The sequence below is a fragment of the Grus americana genome, chromosome Z, assembly GCF_028858705.1.
Source record: "Grus americana isolate bGruAme1 chromosome Z, bGruAme1.mat, whole genome shotgun sequence".
Classification (NCBI taxonomy): Eukaryota; Metazoa; Chordata; class Aves; order Gruiformes; family Gruidae; genus Grus; species Grus americana.
Window position 1 is genome coordinate 27,627,295 of NC_072891.1, and position 20,665 is coordinate 27,647,959.

Genomic DNA, 20,665 nt, shown 5'->3' on the forward strand with positions numbered 1-20,665 from the left:
CCTGATACAAGAGTCTCTAGGCAGCATCACATTTATATATGTCTGTACCATGAGACAAGCTGTGAACATGAAGCATTTGCCTTCACACTTCAGTGCTGTATTTTTGATAAAAAGCTAGTTGCATTTTAGATGCTCAAGGTGACTTAAAACATTTGGTTATATGTGAACATATAACTATTTTGTCCTAATGTGAAAATAAATTCAGTGTCATTTTTTTATTCCTAGTAAGATTTCTAGTTTCAGGTACCCAGCACCCCAGGAGTGCCTGCCCAGGGCAGTTCAGCTCCGCAGTCACTCCTAGGTTGGCAATTCAGGTGCTGCTCCTGCTCCAAGGCAGCACCAGCCAACCCCCGTAACCGGAGCAGGTCTGAGCTGGCAAGGTTCTGAGCCAGGCTCGCTGCTAGCTGAGCTGCCCTTGCTGGGGTAAGGCAGGAGCTTTCAGCACTGCCAGGCAACTGGAAAATATGTGGACAGGATTACATGTACAGGTATATCAGAAAAACACTGCTAAAACCTAAAGAGGCTAGAGTTCCCAATATCAACTCACAGGTATCTAACAAAACAGTTTATTAAATATGCAGAAGAAAATATGCCAACTTTAACTATGTGAACAAAGATCATTCAATAGGCTAAGAAAAAAATGGTTGTTCTGTTAAGATAATTAGTACCTACAGGTCTACTGTTATGCTGGAATAGATTTACTTTTGAATTAAAAGTTTAAGGCTGCAACCAAAACAGCTTTCTATAGTCTTCTGTCAAAGAGCGCAGTCACAAGCAGCTAATGCATGTCCCACAACAATAAAACCAGATTGCCTGAGACATTTTCTATGGCTCCAGTTAAGGGAATTCAGACCATTCCCTGAATATTTACTCAAAAAAAAAAAAGGCTCTGGACAAAGGCAGACACTGCAAGCACTCAAAAATTTACCACAGCTGTGAACTTGGAGGGCAGATTCACTTGAGATAGTAGACTAATATGCTTTATTAAATTATGAGGCTCTTCAAAGTTGGAAAGATCTGAAAAATGCCATATTGAAGTACTCCCCTCTTCCCTTAAAAATAGCTATATATCTCCTAATCTACTCGCAGATTGTCTGAAGCATGCAGGCTCAGATTTTTGTACAGAAATACACGATCTTCTGGCCAGCAGACAGACATTACCCGCTCTCACAAATTGTGTGTCACACAGGATCTACAGGGCCACTGTTCTGGACCAGATTGCACTGCCAGACACTGTGCAAAAAGGGAAAACAAACACACACCATTAGCATGGGAGTACTGAAGTCCAGTAAAAAGACATCCTGATGTACAATTAGAAGTGTTTGCTCAACCAGTCTTCCCTTAAGCTTTCTCATAGAGACTCATTCCTATGCATTCACTGTCCTGAGTCCTCATCTCCCCATGTCCTTGAAAAAGGTCTTATTTCAGTCTATCTGCTACCACAAGTCCAACCATATCCACTTGCAGAGACTGAGCACTGCTATAATACATGAACCTTCGGACTATCATACCAAGGGTACGGTGCTGCATCAGCAACCACAGCCCATGCTCCTGCAGCCAAGTGTCAAAACTGCTGAATTTCAGAGTCTGTCAACTGCCAACATTGGCAAAAGACTGTAGGAGTCCTCAGACGTGGCTCAAGATACTTGAATTCCCACAAAGTCTAGAAAAAGTCTCATTTAACTGCACAGACACAAGACAGCTTTGGCATTCAGCAAGTAACTGCATGCGCTGCCAGAACGTTTAATATTCATTTTTCTGCTTATAGGTATATACATCTTTTACCCTACTTTTAAACCTCAAGCTTTTTACAGTACCATCAAGCAAGACTTTAGTAGAGGCAACGCATCAAAAGACATTAAGTAGTTCTGACATTATCTTATTGTAAAATGCTAACAGAGAGCATAACCATCTCTTTTCTAGTAGGGTCCTTTAACATTGTGCAGAAAAATAACATGGTTCATTTTGTCTTAACTTCAATATAATTGTTCCATATGTTTGGAAGAACAAGGAGACAAAGTAATGGAGTTGAAGGAAGTATATGAAAATCCAATTCCAAACAATTTCAGTTAGCTTCAAGCGTTGCCATCTACAATTACAAACATGAAATAAAATTTATCAGCCTATTGCCAAACCACTTCCACCTGCATTTAACTGTCAGTCTCACTCTCCAGCAATACTTCACGTAACTCCCTAATAAAATTTTAACTGTTTATCTTTGCATAATTTGCTAGCTGGTCACCTCAAGTGCACAACAGGTTTCCCCAAGATACAGATGCTCATAGAACACCTTTAAACTCTACCTCTTTTATATGAACTACCCAGTTGACCTTAAAACTCCTTGCTAATAACCCCTCAGTCTATGTTCCTGAATAAGTTACAAGCCTGAGGAAGCACTCAAATGATGAACACCAATTACAAGTTATTTCTTTCCCTTACAGGCCATCCTATCTGCACTTGTCTAGTCCAAAAGCTGTTAACATGGCCAAGCTTGAAGGCAGCTTGGAAAAGGCTGCACTAGTAAGTAGTTGGTCTGGCTGGAAGGTTTGCTTAGTTTCCACATGCTTACAGCAAGAGTGACATTTTTCATGTGGGCTTTCAAAGAAGCAATTTTTCTGAAAAGGCTGGTTGGTCAGATTAGCACATCACTGGAGGCTCGAGGCATTCAAAATAATATTGCACATTCCAGCAGGAATTTCCGACAGGCTTTCCTTCTCCAGAGGTTAATTCATGAGGAAACAAATAGTAAAGCATGAAAGGTTCCTCTGTCAGCTTTATAAATTCACTGCTTTCTTAAATAAGGAACTTGTAATTCGAATTCTGTGTATTTTGACGCATTTACCATTTCTATGTTCATTTCACTGGAATCACTTTAACCTGTTTGCTTTTTATTAGCAATATACATTAACAATCCTCAATAAAAGAGCCAAAATTTTACCATGTGGATTCCATTTCCTTGCATTTTACCTACTGTGACCTCAGTTCAACTTAACACAAGCAGAATGTAAATGAAATAATAAAAAGGACAGTTTAATATTGCCAGGCTAGTAAAATACACTACTCAACTATGAAAGGCATAGAAAAATGTTAGCGTCTACACCATGCCTCAGCATCAACTCTGTAATTGGGTTTAGTCAGAAGGAAAATGGTAAGGCTTTTACCTACAAATGCCATCAAATTTATTTCTAGGACAAGAAAGTTTGTTTCATTTTCTCTGAAAAGAATTGCAGTTATATCAATAACTCAAGTGCATACACACACCTACATAAAAGGAGGAGTGACTTGTGGAAGGTGAAATACTCTGAAGATTATCCGGAAAGAGTGAAAAGTTCATATGAAAAGCATTCATCCCTACGCAAGGAGCTGGAAGCAGAGGCACAAGAAGTTAACAGCAAAAGGATACCTGCCTGCAGCCTTCTGCTGAACCCCAAAGGCAACTTTCATTATATGTAGTGACACCACCACCCCTGTAGCCACAGCCCCACCCATGAACATTTGTGGATCAAGTATGGGGCAGAAAGCCGCTGCAGAAGCAGAGTAGAAGAACAGGAAAGGAGGGGTTGGACACCATCACCAGGAAGGGCAGGGCACAGACTGAACTCACCACAGTGGCAGCAGGAAACCCAAATTCAGGTTTGTCCACCCTTCATCTGTTCACACGGGTTGGTGCTGATCCACGGCTCTACCACACTCCTACTGCTGCCAGTCTAGACGCTCTGCTGTGTGAATTTGGGTGATCTTAGCTGCTAAGTTGTTTGAGATCTCTTAGCCAACACGCAGGACCAGAATAAAGTATGAGGCTTACTGTGACAAAGGGGGACCCTAGGGACTGAACAAGGTAAGCATGTCTGACAGGAGCTACTGATGCTTCACCAAAAGCCAAACTAGTTGAAGTCCACAAGGAAGAATGTAACACTGAGATTTTCAGTTACTGTCATTCTTTGGTAGAAATTCAAAAGACTGATGGCCATTTAAACCGTAACCAATTAAGATAACACCCAGCAAATGCTGCACAGGATTTTTTGCTAAATCAGAACCTTGTCCAATTTCTTTTTCAGTCTTGAAAGTGTCAAAAACCTTATCTGTGTTACAGTCTGAGCATTGATTTATAGATACACTTGTAGTAAACCCCTACTAGCTGGAGGTTGGTTAAGGAGGGGCTACTCTTAGCTGTGATAAAGGAAGAAGACAAGAAAAAACAAGGATAGGGGAGTGAGAGAGAAGGGAAGGGAAGAGGCCCCCTCACCTCCTGAAAAAAAGTCCAGCAAGATATTCTGTTTGGGAGGTAACAGTTGCCAAAGGGATTCAATATTCAGATCACTGGGAGGCTAACATCAAAATGCTTCCTTACCAGCAAACTCACAGTACAGGAACCAGCTGGAAGAAATGTGGTAAGGTGTAGCTTAAAGAACAGAAAGAAACGCTGGAGTGAAAGACAAAGAGAACCTGAGGAGAAAGCTGTGTCTGAGTGTCACTGAGTAACTCAGACAAGAACTACTTAAGTCTCAGGGTCTGAACTATAAGACTCAGGAGGACTGAAACACCTGTCTATAAAAAGTCATAAGAGCATCACTTAAGCACTGAATAAATTTGAAATTACCATGAGAAAGACTGCAGTGTAGAAACACTCAGCCCTGATACCTGGTCTTAACTCTTCCTTTGACAATTCATAGTTCCTACTCCTTCCCCAGCCAGTCTTTTGCAGAGTCCTTCTACCAAGGTCTGAACAAATGATCTGCTTCACTCTCTCCATACCCTGAAAGAAGCTCCAGAAAACACCTGAAGTGTTGCAGCACATTTTTCCTTCAAGACACAAGCATAAGCATGTGAACAAAAAAAGTATATATGCCATGAGGTTTGCAGCCTTAAACTTGGAGAATGCATTTCCCTCTGTCTTGCATATCATTCCTAAATAATTCTTACAGTCACAATATCTTTGAAGTTTGTAATTCAAATTCTTCGATTTACAGGCACAATAGCTTTTTTCTAATCTTAGTGGGAAGAAAAAACTTAAGCATTAGGGATAATACAGCTGAAAATTTAGTTTGCATCTACAGAGCCATAGAATGAAATTGGACAATTTTAACACAAAAAAAGGTTTAAAATTCCCAAGAAGTGTTGTATGATACAGAACATCAACATACGGGTACAGTAAGTTTAGGTGATGAGCAGGACTCCTGGGCACCCAGAGACAGAATAGTTCCTGCCCTCCCTCCAACGTTCCCGGCTGCCCTGGGAAGGCAGCTGAGCTGCTTGTGAAACACCTGCCAAAACCACTGTGCACACAGCAGCTTCTTCTGCAGCTGAAATGGCCCAGCACAAGCAGGAACCACAAAAAAAAAAAGAAAGAAGGGATGCAGTTACAGCATCACATTCACAAGCTAGAATCTCACCCTAAAACCTCTTGGCCTTGCCACTGCACTGGCCCACACAGGTGCAGAAAGGTGCAGGGAACGGACACACACCTACTTGGCTCCTGCTTGATGGGTGAGATGATACATTTTTGCAGGAGGAAGGCAAACTCAGTGTATCCGTACAAATAACCAGCTCAGAGGCAGTCCCGTGCCAGCAATGACCTCAGTTGACACTTGAAGCCTGCTTGGCTGCCTCCACTCCGCAGTAGGCAAGCAAGTGCTTGCAGACTTATTGGAGCTGGCACCACTGGCTCTGGGATAACCTCCTCCCAGTGCTCCCTGCTAGGTCACTTTGGGAGCACAGCACACAGGCAGGCGGATCTTGCTTGTGGGGCTGTTGCCTACACTGCTTCTGGACAGCTCCAGCCCTTATTTCTCATTTACATACATACCCAGTAATAAGAATTAGTTTTTCCTTCATCATGAAGAGCTGGAACCATAGGACAGAACAAAAGCACAAAAGATTTCAGTCTCTAGTCAGACCCATGAGAAAGGTTTGAAAAGAGCAGACAAAACCACACCCTTCCACTCAGCAAATCCAGTACCTAAATATTGAGACTCAAAACTGCTCTCAGTGACAGTGACAGATCTACCATTGTACATATCACTGCAAAATCATCAGATATGGAGTGAGCCAGATGTTCCTCCTAACTTGAGTATTTCCACTTCTAGAACAAGTCACTGACAGCTGCACTCACAAGATAAGTTTTCACCCAAATCATACACTCACAAGTTTCTAAGTATAATTTTATTAGTTCTACTAAATTCATATTTCCTCTAAACTGACACAAAACTTTGTCAATCTCATATTGAAGAACTTAATTTTTTAGTTTACTTGCTTGTGTCTACTCCATAGCCCATTCCAAAGTAAAGTTTGGATTAATGCAGCAAATACTGACCACAGGTCAACCCCCTCACTGCCTTGAATCCATTTCCACTGATGAAAGCACTGCAGTGACAATGCTAAGTATCATTGGTGATTAAATTATCAGGAGCATATCGGAAGCATTGTATAAACACCCCAAAACAAGCATCCTGCTTGAAATAGCAATCCCAAGACCACTAAAATAGAGGAAGTGTAACTAGCTTTCAGTCACTGTTATGGCAACCATATACAGCCAACATACATAGACTTAACACCAAATTAAGCTATGTGTTTGCAAGTTTTGAAGTTTCTGCCCAACAAGGAAATTCACATGCTCAAATGACTTATCTTTTGTGTAGCTGAAGTCTGTTTCCTTCATTGAAACACTACTTCAAAAATCAAGACTTTTGCTAGGACTTGTAATGGTTCTTCCTCCAAGCTTTGCCCTGATGTCCAGCTCACACTCCATGGTCAGCCTCATTATAATAAGGCATTTACAGCTGCTACAGGGAGCAGAGCAGTCTGAAAAAAAAATAGCTACTCCATCAGCAGTATTTTGCCCAGGTGAGTCTCTGCCATTCCTGTTCTGTATGGGAACTATTTCTGTGGAGACCCTGTGTCATAACAAGCCTTGTTCATCAGCTGTATTTTTGCTTCTCCTGTCCTGTACACTAAAGGCTGTCAAGAGTGAGCACAAGTAAGATACTTCTACCTAATTGCTAGCAGTTTTCATGCAAATGGTCAACATCCAAGAAAATCTATACTTCAGAACTTGAGGAAATTAAATTGCAATAACTCGCTCAGATGCAAATTTGCATTTCAAATGTGCCCAGGAAGCTAGTGCAGACCAGTTCTGCTACTGCTATAGGAGCCCAAAAATCTTGACTGCTCATTTCTTCACCCTTTTGGGGAGTCCAGATAAGCCTGTCAATGGGCATCATTTGCAGCCTGGATGAAAGCAGCCTACCAGTCAGAACCCTCCCACCACAGTTTTAGGAAAAAGTATACAGATGAATGTTACAGAAATTCACCTCTATTTTTATCAGAAGCCACTGTAAACAATTATGGAGCTACTTAATTTTGTTGAAGTGTGGGGGGAAAAAAAGGGAAACTACTGAGTGTTATTGCCATGGTTCAGTGTTATAGGAAGCACCAGCTCTTGTTTTGCCTGTTGCTACCCACAATACTAAGAAATTTGATTCATTTTGTTCTAAAATAGCTCAGATCAGTGAAATCTTCAGCAAAACCATGTGGTCTTACTTCTCGTGATCTATATGAAGATAAAAATCAGAGCACAAGCAAAGAGCTTGCTCTATATGTGATAAAAGATGTGTATTTTCTGGAGCATTTTAACCCATTTGTTAAACATAGTCAGAGTGATATAAATTCAAAGTGGCAGGCAATCACATCCAATCCTTGCAGGTAAGCTGTCCGCCCACCTTCAGTGGGAATCAGCTGCCACGCAACTTCAATGCCAAACCAAGGCTAGTTCACCTCCCAGGCTCCACTAAATCGCAGTGAAGTAATCTGTGCTCTGCTGCGGTCTGAAAAGCAGTATTCAAAACAACTTTAAGTTCAGATGTAGTGAAATCATGTTTGTTTACCATGTGCCTGGTTTTGTAAAAACAGCTGACCTTTTTCCTTGGTAAAAGCTCTGTCCCAGATTCATCTAAACATAGTATGTTCCTTTTCAGTTACACCAGCACATATCCATACTGATATTTCAATGCATTATTTATTCTGCTTTATTGTATTGAGAACATATGGAATTTCAGACTTGTTTACTACTGAACAGAGGCCAGCCAGCTATTCATTGGCTAGATCAGTTGGGCTCAAAAAACTAAAAATCCCAGAAATAAACAGCACATACCACAAGTCACATCTTATCCCTACAATTTTGAGACCCCTGCAAGTCAAGAGTAATTTTACAAACAGAAAGAAGTTGGAAAAGCATCTTGAATCTTACTTTATTTACAAAAAGCATTTAGTTTTCATTCTTATTCAAGTAGTCCAGTATTTCGATAGTTTCTTGCTATTTTCTTATCGCTGTGACATCGCCTGGCGAACACTGCCATGCCTTTACTAATACTAACACATTTACGAAACTACAGTGCTAGAGATGAAATTCCCTCAAAAAACATTTCTAACTCAAAACTCCCTGGGCAGCAGGAGAGCAGAGATCAGCCCCAGCCCTGGCAGGCAGGCACGATACCAGGGTGGCAGTCGCACTGCAGCAGAGGCTGCAGGGGGGAGACCGCAGTGATGCATGCTGCTCCTTCCCACGTGCCCCAGTCCACACTCGTGTGCTGCCTGCACATTTTGCTGCCCCACTGCACACACACTTTCCAGAGCCCTGCCTGCAGCAGTAACACAGCTTAAATCAACTCGACCTGCCGTTCCCTCAACCACTCGTGCTCATCCTTGCTCCAGCTACTACATCGTGTTGGCAGACCTGCCTTGTGGGTTCATGCTGCAAGCCAGACTGAGGAACTACTCCAGCCAAAAATAATCCTGTAGAAGGAGTCAAGGTTGCTTCTTCCACCAGCAGAGTTGACTGAAAGAACATGCAAAACCACAGCTTCAGGGTGCTGTTCCAGAGCAATTTAAACACATTTAAATTCTGGCTGCCACAGTCCCACCTGGCCAGAAAGTTCCCCCCGCCTTGGGCCAGCAGGCACAGCTGAGATCTGCAGCCAGTCCCGGCAGAGGCCTGAAGTGACTGCAAATCCGGCAATGCAAATTAGCTCTGCAAGGAGAGATTAGCTTCCTGACAGCTTAGGTCTCCATGCAATCATATGAGTGTTGGCAAGAGGTGAAGACCACAGCAGCCTGACAGAGCAGCTGAAGGCACCTCAGCAAGTTCAGGCTGTTGAAACCTCACCAGTTGCAACAGTCAGCAGCAAGGTGGGAGCTGGAATCCCAATGTAATTAACACCAGTTAAAAACAGCAGCTTCTCTCATGAAAGAAGATGACCCTAGATACAGGATCATGTTTTCAGCAAAGCAAACCTGTTTAGTTTTCAAGCTTTTTACCTTGTTTCTAATCGCTTCAACTATCAAACAAATACCCCCTGTACTTATCTGTGATTCCCCAGAACACCTTTGAAATGTCCCTTTAAAAACACAAGTAAAACATTTACTGGCCAATAGTTTGACATTACAATCCTGTAAACAATTGGTTGCCTTAATGAAGCACATTTCTGCACAGAGTTAGGGCATTTCCCATTCCATCTGCCCCTGAATTAATCTGGGCTGCGCTTCTAGAAGCTGTGAGGCTCCAATCCTACCAATAACAAGTGTACTGAGCAACTTTACAAATCAAACATAAATGCAGAAGGATACCCTGATTTTCGGGAGGAACAGTCAGTAGAGGACAGATAGCACGCATGACTACATATGTCCCATCAGACTTTGGAGCCTGGCAAGAATCAATTTAAATACCTTGCTAGATGTCACAAGAGCTTTTACTGCACTTTGAAAGAACCGGGTTAGAGTCCACAAGGGAGGACTGGCAGGGACCACATCCTTCATCACCCACTTTAGCTGAAGCTGCAAACTGCTTACCCTGACACCCAAGCCATGAGAAGCACCTGGGATGAGGACAGTAGTTTCTGCCAGCTTTGGAGCCTGGTTGGCAGGCAGGGCAGGCACCACGCCTTGAGGCAGCAGGTCCTGAGGGGGTGGCAGTGGTTTGCCAGCAGTTGTGAATCAGAGCTCTAAGGTGCTGCTTGAATCTAACTCCCGAAGAGTTTATACCTGGCCAGCTTCTTAACTTGGGCAATAAGTGATAACAAAGAACTGACATAATTCCTCCAGGTAAGTGTTTCTTGCTAGTGCATATGCATTTGAACAAATCAGTAACTTAACACTGAAATTGGCCACCAGCACAGGTTCTTAATGGCTGTTTGTTTGTTTACATATTTCAAAAAGTTATTTGGGAGCCATGCAGAGTTTGTATAAACACCACCTTTTTCACTATCTCACTTCCTGATGGGTACCAGAGAAGTTGATCTCCAAACCAAAGCATTCCTTTTCTCCACTCCAAAGACTTCCACACAAGGACCGTGGCCCCACCTCCTCCCTCTCCTGCCACATGGCCCACCCCAACACCCTACCAAGGCTCTTGGCCACCACAGAGCACCCTGTAGGCACTGCCTGCCCCACCAGCCCATCACTACCACAGACCAGGGTACCCTTGGCCAGTGCCACAGCAGCTGGCAAAATACAACTGGAGCAGTGCCAGGGGCAAGGTGTTGGGCACCAGCACAAACCTGCCCCTGTGCCAGGTGCTCAGCAGCCCCCTTCTCCCCACAGCTGTGAAGATAAGGCAGTACGTGCCCTGCAGACAACCCTCTTCAAAGCCCAGCTGGCACCAGGCTGAAGAGGACATCGCAGTTTTCCAAAGGTGAATGCAAGCACCGAGGTACAGGAAGTGCTGACCCATGAATGAGCCATGCAAGGCACAGCTCATGTCCCAACTCATCAAGGATCAGCAAATGAGATGCCCGTAGCAGGCACTCTTCCCCGCTTGCCTCCTCTCCCCAGGATGGGGTCACCCAGCCCTTGCCATCCCCAATCAAGATCTTCAGGCCAGGGCAGGCACCACTTCTCCTCTGTCCAGCACCTGCTCTTTCATTCCACAACATGTGGCAGTTCAAGGATACCTGTTCCAAAAACCCTGAAACAGCTTGACCAAGTGAAACAAACACAGCAGGTTAATAATTTCCTGCAAGGAGCAGAGCACAGGACAGCACACTCACTTATCATCTCACTGAAATATGACCCAGTCCTGCTTATCACTGCCAGGCATTTTTTTATTCCACCTTCATGTAAGATTATTCCTAGTAAATCATAGTCAGCTTGAATCAGCAGCAGTATCAAGCAAATCTTGAGCTAGGACAACTAGGTAACAGAAACACCACTGAACAGAGGAGGCAAGCTGCAAATCTGCGTATTTCCTATTCCCTGCGTCAAGTATTGGACTTGATCTAGCACACTCGTGTGTGCTATAAATCCTGTTTCCAGCACAATATTAATATTTCCTGTTTCAACCGTGTTCAAGTAGCTTTTAGCATGCTGTAACATAGCTCCGTCCTTTCTTTACCAAGAGACTTCAGGGGAGATGAGCCTACTTTGTACAAAAAGCACACAGAGAACCACTCCTAACGAATGATTTATGTGCACTTGGTTAAACAAAGCAGTTAAACTTTTCAAGTTCTCATTCAGCAGTTTAATTATTAGCAACCTACAAAAGAGTGGAAGAGATAAACAGTGTATTTTGTTGCCAAATTACACCCATCAATAAAAAAAGGAGAAGGAAAGTGTTCTCATAAGCAAGAAAGTATACACCCAAAAGAATATATATGCATAGGATACAGTTAAGCTTTTTTTTTTTAAGCTTTAAAAAACCCATCTGTTTTCACTTAGAAAAATCCTATGGAACTTCTACAGAAAGATTTCCCCCCCCCCCTCAAATTGAAAAAAGCCATTTGTTTCCCTGTGCCTAATAGACATGGAGACAAATTTATAGTTTCTGAAGTTGAATGCTTTTTGAAAAGCCACTGGTTTGCAAGCTTTCACATCCTGCTGAAGAAAGAAGCTAGGTGCAGTTTCGTAGAGAGCCGTAGGCTGTATTGCACTTTAGGTTTGCCCTGCCTGTCTCCACAGGCAGGGCAGCTCTCACTCATGAAGCTTCGTGCTGCTTATTTGTCTCATCCCCTAGCTCCTAGTGCCAAACAGAAGCAGTCCTGGGAGCCAGGACCAGAACTACAAGCAACGGCCTCATTACTGGATACCAAAGTCAAGCTTCCACTGGGCATAGATGGGTAAATACAGGGAAGCTGGCTTTCCAGCTTCAATGGGAGAGATGAAGGTGCATGTCTCCAATAGATGTGTTTGATGATGCTGAAGCATCTAGTTTCTCTCTCTTATATACAGGGACCTGGGGCATATGTTAAATTTAGCTACTCTGAGCATGGAAATGTCTGAAATCCTTTGCAAACCCAGACACTCATGACCTCACTCACTGTAGCTTTATTGCATTCCTGGAGGTGCAGTGAAGCCATTCAGTCATTTCTTAAAAACTTAAGTATTTGTTTCTGCACACAGGTTTCAGGGAAAATGAGCTATAAAGGACCTGAGAGTGTTAGAAAAAAAAAGCATTCTCAAAGACACACTGCTGATGGATTCGCTATCTTCATATGTTCAAAACTTCACATTTAATCTGTGAGGCACACCCAAGATTTATCTTTTTTGTCTTCATAATCTTCAACAGCACCAAGCATTTGTGTTATAAAAATGGCTCATATCTTGAGTTGTATTACAAGCCCCAATACTCTGCAGTTCTGTAAACCTCTTCGTCTGATTGTGCTGGGATTGAGAAATAAACCAGGCAACAGCTGTAGCCAGACTGGAAACCAGCTACATAAATTCACTTGCAGTGTGCCTGCTAACAGGGTTTCTGCTGTATAAGCTGCTTCCTTGTACTTGTATGATCTCACTTGAGTTGGTACTGCACATGATTATCTGAAAGACTCAATGGATCACCAACAGAAATCTCTTCTGCATCTTTTTTAAGCTATTGACAGGGTGTAGAGTTGGAGGCACCTTTCAATAAGCAGTCCAGGGAGCCACAAGGCTTTGGCCCTAACAGGCTAAAAGAAGACTCAAAGACTTTGCTCTGATCTCCTGTTTCTCCCAAAGAACCATGTTCATCCTGAACTAGCATTGACCCAGAAATGGATCCTCTTCTTTGGTTTCATTCAGCTATTTCTGACTTTAAAGATAAAATGATCAGCTCTCAGAAATTTTTCTAGATTTGTATCTGAGTTACTACATCAGCAAAACTCATAGTGCAAAGATAGTTTTTAAGTTAGGGATATGTCTTCCTAGTTATTCACTTTGTGCTACAAGGTCTTATGCTCAGGGACACTTTTTTTCCCCAGTGGTATCCATCAAGGCTACATTTTGTAGCCAAGATTTGCATGTGTCTTCCTCTCTAGTTATCAAAATGAAATGCTACTGATAACCACACACTGGTTCATATAGTTCCTAGCAGATAATTATCTTAGTAAAATGCTAACCTTCTTCACAGCAACACACAAACTCTGCCAGGAACATGAAGCCAAAGTCAAAAGTCCAGGCTAAGTTGAATGTTTAAAACAGTACTAGGACACTAAAGCAAGGAGTCTTAGCAATTTGATAGCCTAACTTGGACAACTTATTAACTCTTCTAGGAAACCCAACATAGATGTGGTGTTCAACATAGGGAAGTGTTTGTCAGTGATACAAAGTGCAGCTTTAATTATACAGAGAACATAAAACTTATGATGGGCTTCATAAGAGCTCAGATAATGCTACTGTAAATTTTCTAGTTAGGGACCTTTTTTTCCCCCCTAAGATGCTGCTTCTGTCCTCATTCCAAAATGGCAGGCAAATACAGTGCACATGAAGCATATTTGGTTTTCTAGACACAGGTTAAAAAACCAAATGTGCACCCATATTTGTGATATCACTACAGATAAGGCTATGGTGTGTTCTTTGGTGTATGGAGTTCTCCAGGGAGTTCTTTTGTATATTTTCTCAAAAATATAGGCATCAACATGGCATGTTTGAGAAGTCTGCCCAGTCCCTTGAAAGGAATATTATCTCAAAGGTTCCTGCAGAGAAAAAACCCACAAAACCTAAAAAAAGAGGATGCAGCATGGTACAGCCACAGCCTCTCACTCTGGGAAGGACAGAATAGCCACCGGAGCCTGAGCAAGCAGGCAGCATCAGAGTAAAGATAGCATCAGAAAAGCCAAGAAGGATGCTCTCATCCACTCCTGTCCCTGTGACAGGAGATCAAGCACCAGAAGAGTGGCTACAACTGAAAACACCAGCTTGTCCCTAGTCACCACAGCAAAAAGCTCTGAACCATCATAGCAAAGCATAAAAACTGAGAGGGCAGACGGTATCTTCAAAACTGTATTCAGCATCCTTAACATGGTCATTCTTTCCACACAATAAATAAGGCCTGAGATTCTTAAAATACTCTGAGCAGCTCAGGCAATAAGGTAAATCATCACCAGTGCCCAGGCAGAAACCAAGGCACAAAGGATGACCCCTATGCTTTAAGTCAAAGCCTCATCTTTGACCATATTGGACTTTACGGCAGACTAGCAAGTGCCACACATCCGGACTCACCTGTTTTGATATGAGCCAGACCAGATCTGCACAGGAAAGCCCCTGTTGCTGGGGGTCTGATGGGCACACCACATGCATTTGAGGAGTTTCTGCATGTCATGCAAGCAGACAGAGCACCAGCCTGGGGCTGGAGCACCAAGCAGCACACTGCCCAGATACTGCTCGATGACACGGGCAATGGCACAGCAGCTGACTGGGAGATTGCCTTCACAAGCAAAATGTTCACCTTTACTAACAGGCTAGCATGGGCACCCAGCCTATGTCTGTAGCAAACACTCCAAAAAATGTTAACAGTACTGACAACTGTAAAGACACCTTCAAAAGTCTCTCATATACTTACTAGGCAGTACAAATGAAAAATGAAATCTACAGGCAAGTTCCACAGACTGCCCCAACTGACAGGCATCAATAGAGGGAAATGCTCAGGAGGGCACAGCATCCTCCACTCTGAAGATCTCACTGCCAAACACCACCTTTTCTGTCTGCCCTGGGTGGAAGTCAGAGAATCCCTGACATTGTCAACTGGTTTTGTGCTTCTTTTTTGAAAGAGGTTTCAGAACCGTTTTTAAACAAAGCTGCTATGCTAAGACCTGGGAAGTTTCTCACCAGACCGCAGGATGCCAGGGCTGTTGCGAGCTTTGCAAATAATTTGCATGTTCACATTTTGTAACGCCTGAAATATCAGAGAAGTTTCTTACAGCGACGGCAAAGCCAAAGGCTTGCACTGCTCTGCCCACAGGAATCCGGCCCGGTGCAGGATCCCAGCACGGCACAGCAATGCTGAGAGAGCCCTGCAGCAGGAAGAGGGAAGGTGCTTCAGGTCTTTTCTTAAATACAGGTTTGGGAAGTAAATACAGCTCATCTGAAAAGAGATGCCTGGCACCTGCACTGCTTCTCGCCTCACCCCAGTTGTTATTTAAAGTTACAAAAGTTCTGAGCCAAAGTTATAAAATTCGAAAGCAAAGTTTTATTTTTATAATCCTAAATTCCACAGTTATAATCCAAAGGTTACAACGTTACAACTCAAAGCTATAGTCACAACTCAAGTTATAAAGTTACAACCCAAAGCGATACCTATAACACCATGTTACAAAGTTAAAGCCAAAAGCTCCAGCTCTAACCTAAAGCTCCCAAGTTGCAAAGCGGAATTACAGCCATAATCCATTCAGAAAGTTTCTGAACAAAACCTAGCCGCATGAAAACCTGTTCAAAACCCAGCCGGAGCTCGCTGCGAGCTAGCCTAAAACAAGTCGGAGCGCTGCAAAAGAGTTTGCTGGGTGGGTTTTATTTTCCCTCAAATCCCTCTTCTTAATATTAAACCGAGAAAGCCGGCAAGGGAGGGGGACAAAAAAAAAAAAAAAAGAATAATAAAAGGCCCGAAGCGCCTCCCGCGCCCCCCCCCCCCCCGACCCCACTCACAGCCATAGCGGGGCCGCTGCAGGGGCGCCTGCTCCTCATGGTGCATCCTGCCGCCGCCGGGAGGGACGGCGCCGGCTGCCGCCCGCCCTTCTTATGCGCGGCCTGGGCCCCGCTGATTCGCTGCCGCCCGCCGCCGCGCCCGCCCCGCGCCGGGCCGAGGCCACCCGGGGCGGCTCCGCGCAGGGCCCCGCCGCCGCCGCCGGGGAGACGTGCGTGTGCCGCGGGCGAGGCACAGCCGCGGTGTGTGTGTGCGGGAATTAAAATAAGAAAGGGAGAAAAAGCAAGGAGAAAGGAAGAAAGTAAAAGGAAGAAGCAACAACAACAGGCGGAAAAAAGAAAAAAAGAAAGGAAAAAACCACGCCAGATATTAAAAAAAAAGGGGGGGGGGGGGAAGTCCTCAAAGCAAAAAGCAAAGAAAAAAGCAAAAAAAGCAAAGCAAACCAAAAAGTGAAAGAGAAAAGAGGAAAAAAAAAAAAACCACTAAAACAAAAAGCAAATTGAGGCAGAGAAAGAAAAAAAAAAGAAAAATACAACTCCATCAACAACAACAAAAAGCAATTTAAAAAGAAAAAAAAAAAGGCAATTAAAAAACCCCAATCCCACAACGTGAAAGGCCAAGGCACCTCCCTTCTGGCATTTTGGCAGAATGGTCTGTGAAGGGAGATGACAAACCAAGCTCAGGACCCTCTCCTGTAATTTTTGCTCTTTAGCGAAACTCACTCTCCACAAGCAGAGTTTTTGCCAGGCCAGGAAGACACTGTCACAATCTGCAGGGCAAATTTGGAGTGGGGTGTGCCCACACAGGCCTGTCCCATGTTGATGCCCCTTTCCAAGGGCTTTTGTGAGGGACAAGGACATGTGCCTGTGTTCATGGCTTCCCTGCAGGGTAGCCCTGGTGTACTCAGAGAGGGCTTGATTTCAGACAGCAGAGTAACAAATCCATGGGTCAAAGGTTCAAGTTTTGTGGTCATAGGCTCCCAGGTGACATCTGAAATGCATCTAGAGATGGGCAGGGGCAAGGGTTTCTCAAATGGAGATGTATTATAGGGCAGGACTGTACTTTTCTGGCAGTTTCTAAGCCCCTGACAGAAGTTCGCTGGAAGACAGAAAAGTGAAACAGCGTCTGTGCACAGCCACAACCTGCCTCACAGAGCCCGTGGGACACAATGCACCTGAGCATGCTTGTGATTTAATGCATAGCCAGGTGGCTCTTGACGGGTGTTTGCAAACTGTCTACAAGATTTCAGTCATTTCTGTTTCAAAATAAAGCAGTGCTGGATCTATAGAGTCTCCTCTGTGGTTTTCCACATGTTTGAGGATGTCTGTATGTTGCTTGCAAGGCCTTTGTTTTGCTCATTCCCTATCTCTGGCTGTGCTGGGTATGGCTCATGGGTTGAAAACATCATGGGGGCAGGAGACACTCCTGATGGTAATCAAAACATGAATTATTCAGGAGGAAAAGACTGAAAAGATACAGGACACAAATTATGCCCAACAGGAAACACCATTACTTTTTTTGAGGTCATTTTGATTTTCTCTATTCCCTTTTCCTCCATTCCTAGAGCCCAGGGATGGTGACTTACTGTAAAGGTGTGTGATGCAGGCATCAGCAGAGCTGCAGACTGCACTTGGCTTTCTGAATGCTTTCTTGAATTTTAAACGATCACCCATCCACTTACTTCTCCTCTTACAAAAGAAAGAGAGTGATCAAACCCAACACGGAAATGAAGAAATTGGCTTCCACAATTTAAAGTGCATTTGAGTTGACTGAAAGGATTACATTTGCTTTAAATGACCATTTTTACTGCCTTTTATACTGTTGTACTTAGCCTAGGTGAAGAAAATAGTTACAAACATTTTCTCCAGCCATTTCTTTTATTCTTTAGCAAAAAATCAGACACTTCAAAGTTTTCTTTAAAATATTATTTTCTGACTAAAATCAAGTGGCCTTATCCCCCTTAAAAGCTTATTTTTGACAGAGCTGCATCACATTTTAAATGACAACGTTTCTCTCTTGAAAAGCACTCAGCCTGGTCTGCAGGATGCATAGCTATTGTGAGACATGGTGGCGGGGGGGGGTCTCTCTTCTGGAGGAACTGTCTGGCAAAGCCCCGAAAGTTCTCTGTGACAAACCAACAGCCTCTGGTGCATTTATTTGCTCCTTCACTCACTGTGGTTGAAAGATGAGGGTGTGTGCAGCCATGGTGTCACATGCACATACGTTGACACTGCTGTTGAGGAAATGTTCATCCTTGTCTCCCAGCCTCTGTGCCTGCAACATGTCCTCTCCCTACTCTGCCCCATGGCTCCCCTTGCCCTCGGCTGGCACCAGCATTTTGTGGCTGCATGGGGACTCAGCTAATTGATCCAGATGAAAAATTACCTTTTTTCTTTCGGTAGGGTTATTTCTTAGGTCAACAGTTCCTCCATCACTTTCACCCAGCTGCCTCTCAAATGTGAGTGCCAGCACAGAGCAGGAGGCAGCCTGGGGGAGACAAGTGAAGTGCCAGGGTAGGGAGAAGTAAGAGTGGTTTTTTGGCAGCGGTAACCTCCATAATGCTTGCAGAACAGCAGGCACAACAGGAAACAAATGCTCTCAGCACGAGATGAGACAGGTAAAAGAATATTGGAGTAACAAGCAGCAGTCACGTGGGTCTGCTCATGACATTTTGCATTAGATTTGTTAATCCCTGGTTTTCCAACTTGAAAGGCAAACTCCGTCAGCTGTTCATGGCATGAAGATTTAGACACCTCTGGCAGAAACCAGGCAGAGGGGTGGCAGCCTGCCCCGGTAAGCTGCTGGGTGCTACTTGTCAGGAGGGGGGAGCAGCCCCTCTGCACCTCCCTCCTCTCCTTCCTCCTTCTTCCCCTTCCCAAGTGCCACCGCAGCTGCACCCAGTGCCTGTTCAGCTGGCCAGAAAGTTCCCTGCAAGCACAGCTGCACACTGTGCATTCTCCCACCATCTTACAGGAGCCTGATTGCAGTAAATAATATAAAATCAACCAGATCTCTAGTTAGCCTACACCACACCTAAGGCTCTGGACCATATTCTCTTTTAAGTACTCAAGCCCTCTGCTTTCATAGTTACTAAGAAGCACACACTTAAAAAAATCAGTGTAGTCAGCTATCTAGAGTAAATGTTTGAATGTGAACATTTCCTGTTCGCACTCTGGGTACTTTAATGGAGCTTAAGATCAATGTCCTCGCCGCGTTATCAAGGACATCGTGCTGTGGATAACATGTTTCCCACTGCATTCTTGCTAACAGTCCAGTTCCAGCCTCCGCACCTGACCGTGAGCAAAGCAACATGCCCCCATTGGGAGAGAATGTGGGAGGAAGCTCAGGGTGAACAGGCTGTATTTAAATACACCGACTGCATTTTCAGAGGCAGCTATGGACTGCTCCAGATCTAACAGGGAAACAAGCTGGTGGAAAACTGAGAAGAGGAAGGGATGAACATGTACCCTTCCTACATCTCATTCCCTGCACTTGGACCACAAAAAACCCAGAGGCCTCTGCTACTTCATGTTTCCTGACAGTCCGGTTGTGTACAAAGGGATTTTATATGGTGAAGGATATTGATATTTGAAATTCTTGGGTGGCTTATGTAGCAGTGACGCAAGTGCATGCAGGTAATTAGAGACACTAGGCTTTTTGTTGGAAACAACAGCTTTAATGTCACTTTTTCTGTGACAATACCTTTATTTTATTGGTAAATCATATGCCTTGGCTGGCGGCATTTGTCCTACAGAAAGGAAAACTGCATTTGCTAGTTTAAAAGAGGTGTGGGGTTTTTATTATTAGGTATTGCAGAGAGAGACCACTTTTTATTTCTGTAGGAGAGAAAGCCTGGGCTGGAAAGATCACCTGGGTAAGAGGGAGGGGGGAGCTGCTCCCTGGGTGGGTCAGCCTGAATCTGCACAGCACAATACGGAAGGAGATTAGCTCCAGGCAGGCTCCCAGTTACCACAAGGACCTTTTCGATTGTTTCCTTTGCGCAGCTAATTAAAGACTGACAAGCTCAAGATGGACTTGCCACACTGGCACTTGTGCAGACCCAGTAAGTGGTGTGTCGTAACCAAAAATGTCTGGCTGTCCTCTACGCTCCCTATGCAGTCAGCAGATCCTTCCCTGACTGGCGAGATGGACCCCGGGTGCCTCAGCATGGTGGGAGGACCCCCTCAGCCCTGCTGGACATCAGAGGCGGCCGAAGGGACGGTGACTTACAGGGCAGAGCTGGTCCCCTGTATGCTGACGAAGATTTCAGCGGGAACGCCAGGTGAACCCAGATTAATAATTTTGCTTAAATTGCAGTGAAAAGGCCACAGCTGCTGTGTTTATGAATCCAATCCAAAGGTCAAGAGGCGCTCAAGGCAATGTCAGGAAACACAAAATCGGGAAGTGCCCCCCCAGCGCGGCTGCCTGCGGCGCTGCAGCAGCACTACGGTCTGCTGTGGGTCTTGCGAGCTGCCACCTCCACAGAGAGGGGATCAGCTGTGGAGATCAGCACTGGGAACCGGGCTGGGTTACAGCCTCCCCCTCAGCGCGGTATTCATGTTATGCATTATTTATTGTTGTGAGGTAAGTAAACAAATAAGTCATCACATAATTGGCCACAGGGATCCCTGAAAAAATGCAGCTAGCTTCTATGGGGAGGCTGTCACTTCCCAGCTTGGGAAAAGCAAGCGAGGGACGTGGCTTGCCTCTGCTCCCTGCTTTGTGTGCCTGGAGGGGAGAGGCGACGATGCAACCCAGTGCTCCCCTTCCCCGATTCCCCTCTCA

General features: G+C 44.3%; 1 protein-coding gene across 7 annotated transcripts in view; it reads right to left on the reverse strand.

Moving 5' to 3' along the window:
- IQGAP2 (IQ motif containing GTPase activating protein 2) overlaps positions 1-15,958 on the reverse strand; it is a 127,059-nt gene extending 111,101 nt beyond the window's left edge. For 4 of the 7 annotated variants that reach the window (XM_054811091.1, XM_054811092.1, XM_054811090.1 and 1 more), the window contains exon 1: positions 15,883-15,939. In XM_054811091.1, the coding sequence (XP_054667066.1) occupies positions 15,883-15,928 (46 nt within the window). In that variant the 5' untranslated portion in view covers positions 15,929-15,939. Of the gene's footprint in view, positions 1-15,882 lie in introns of all 7 variants that reach the window. The other 3 variants (XM_054811094.1, XM_054811088.1, XM_054811089.1) reach the window with 2 other exon arrangements.
- Between the last annotated feature and the right edge of the window lie 4,707 nt (positions 15,959-20,665).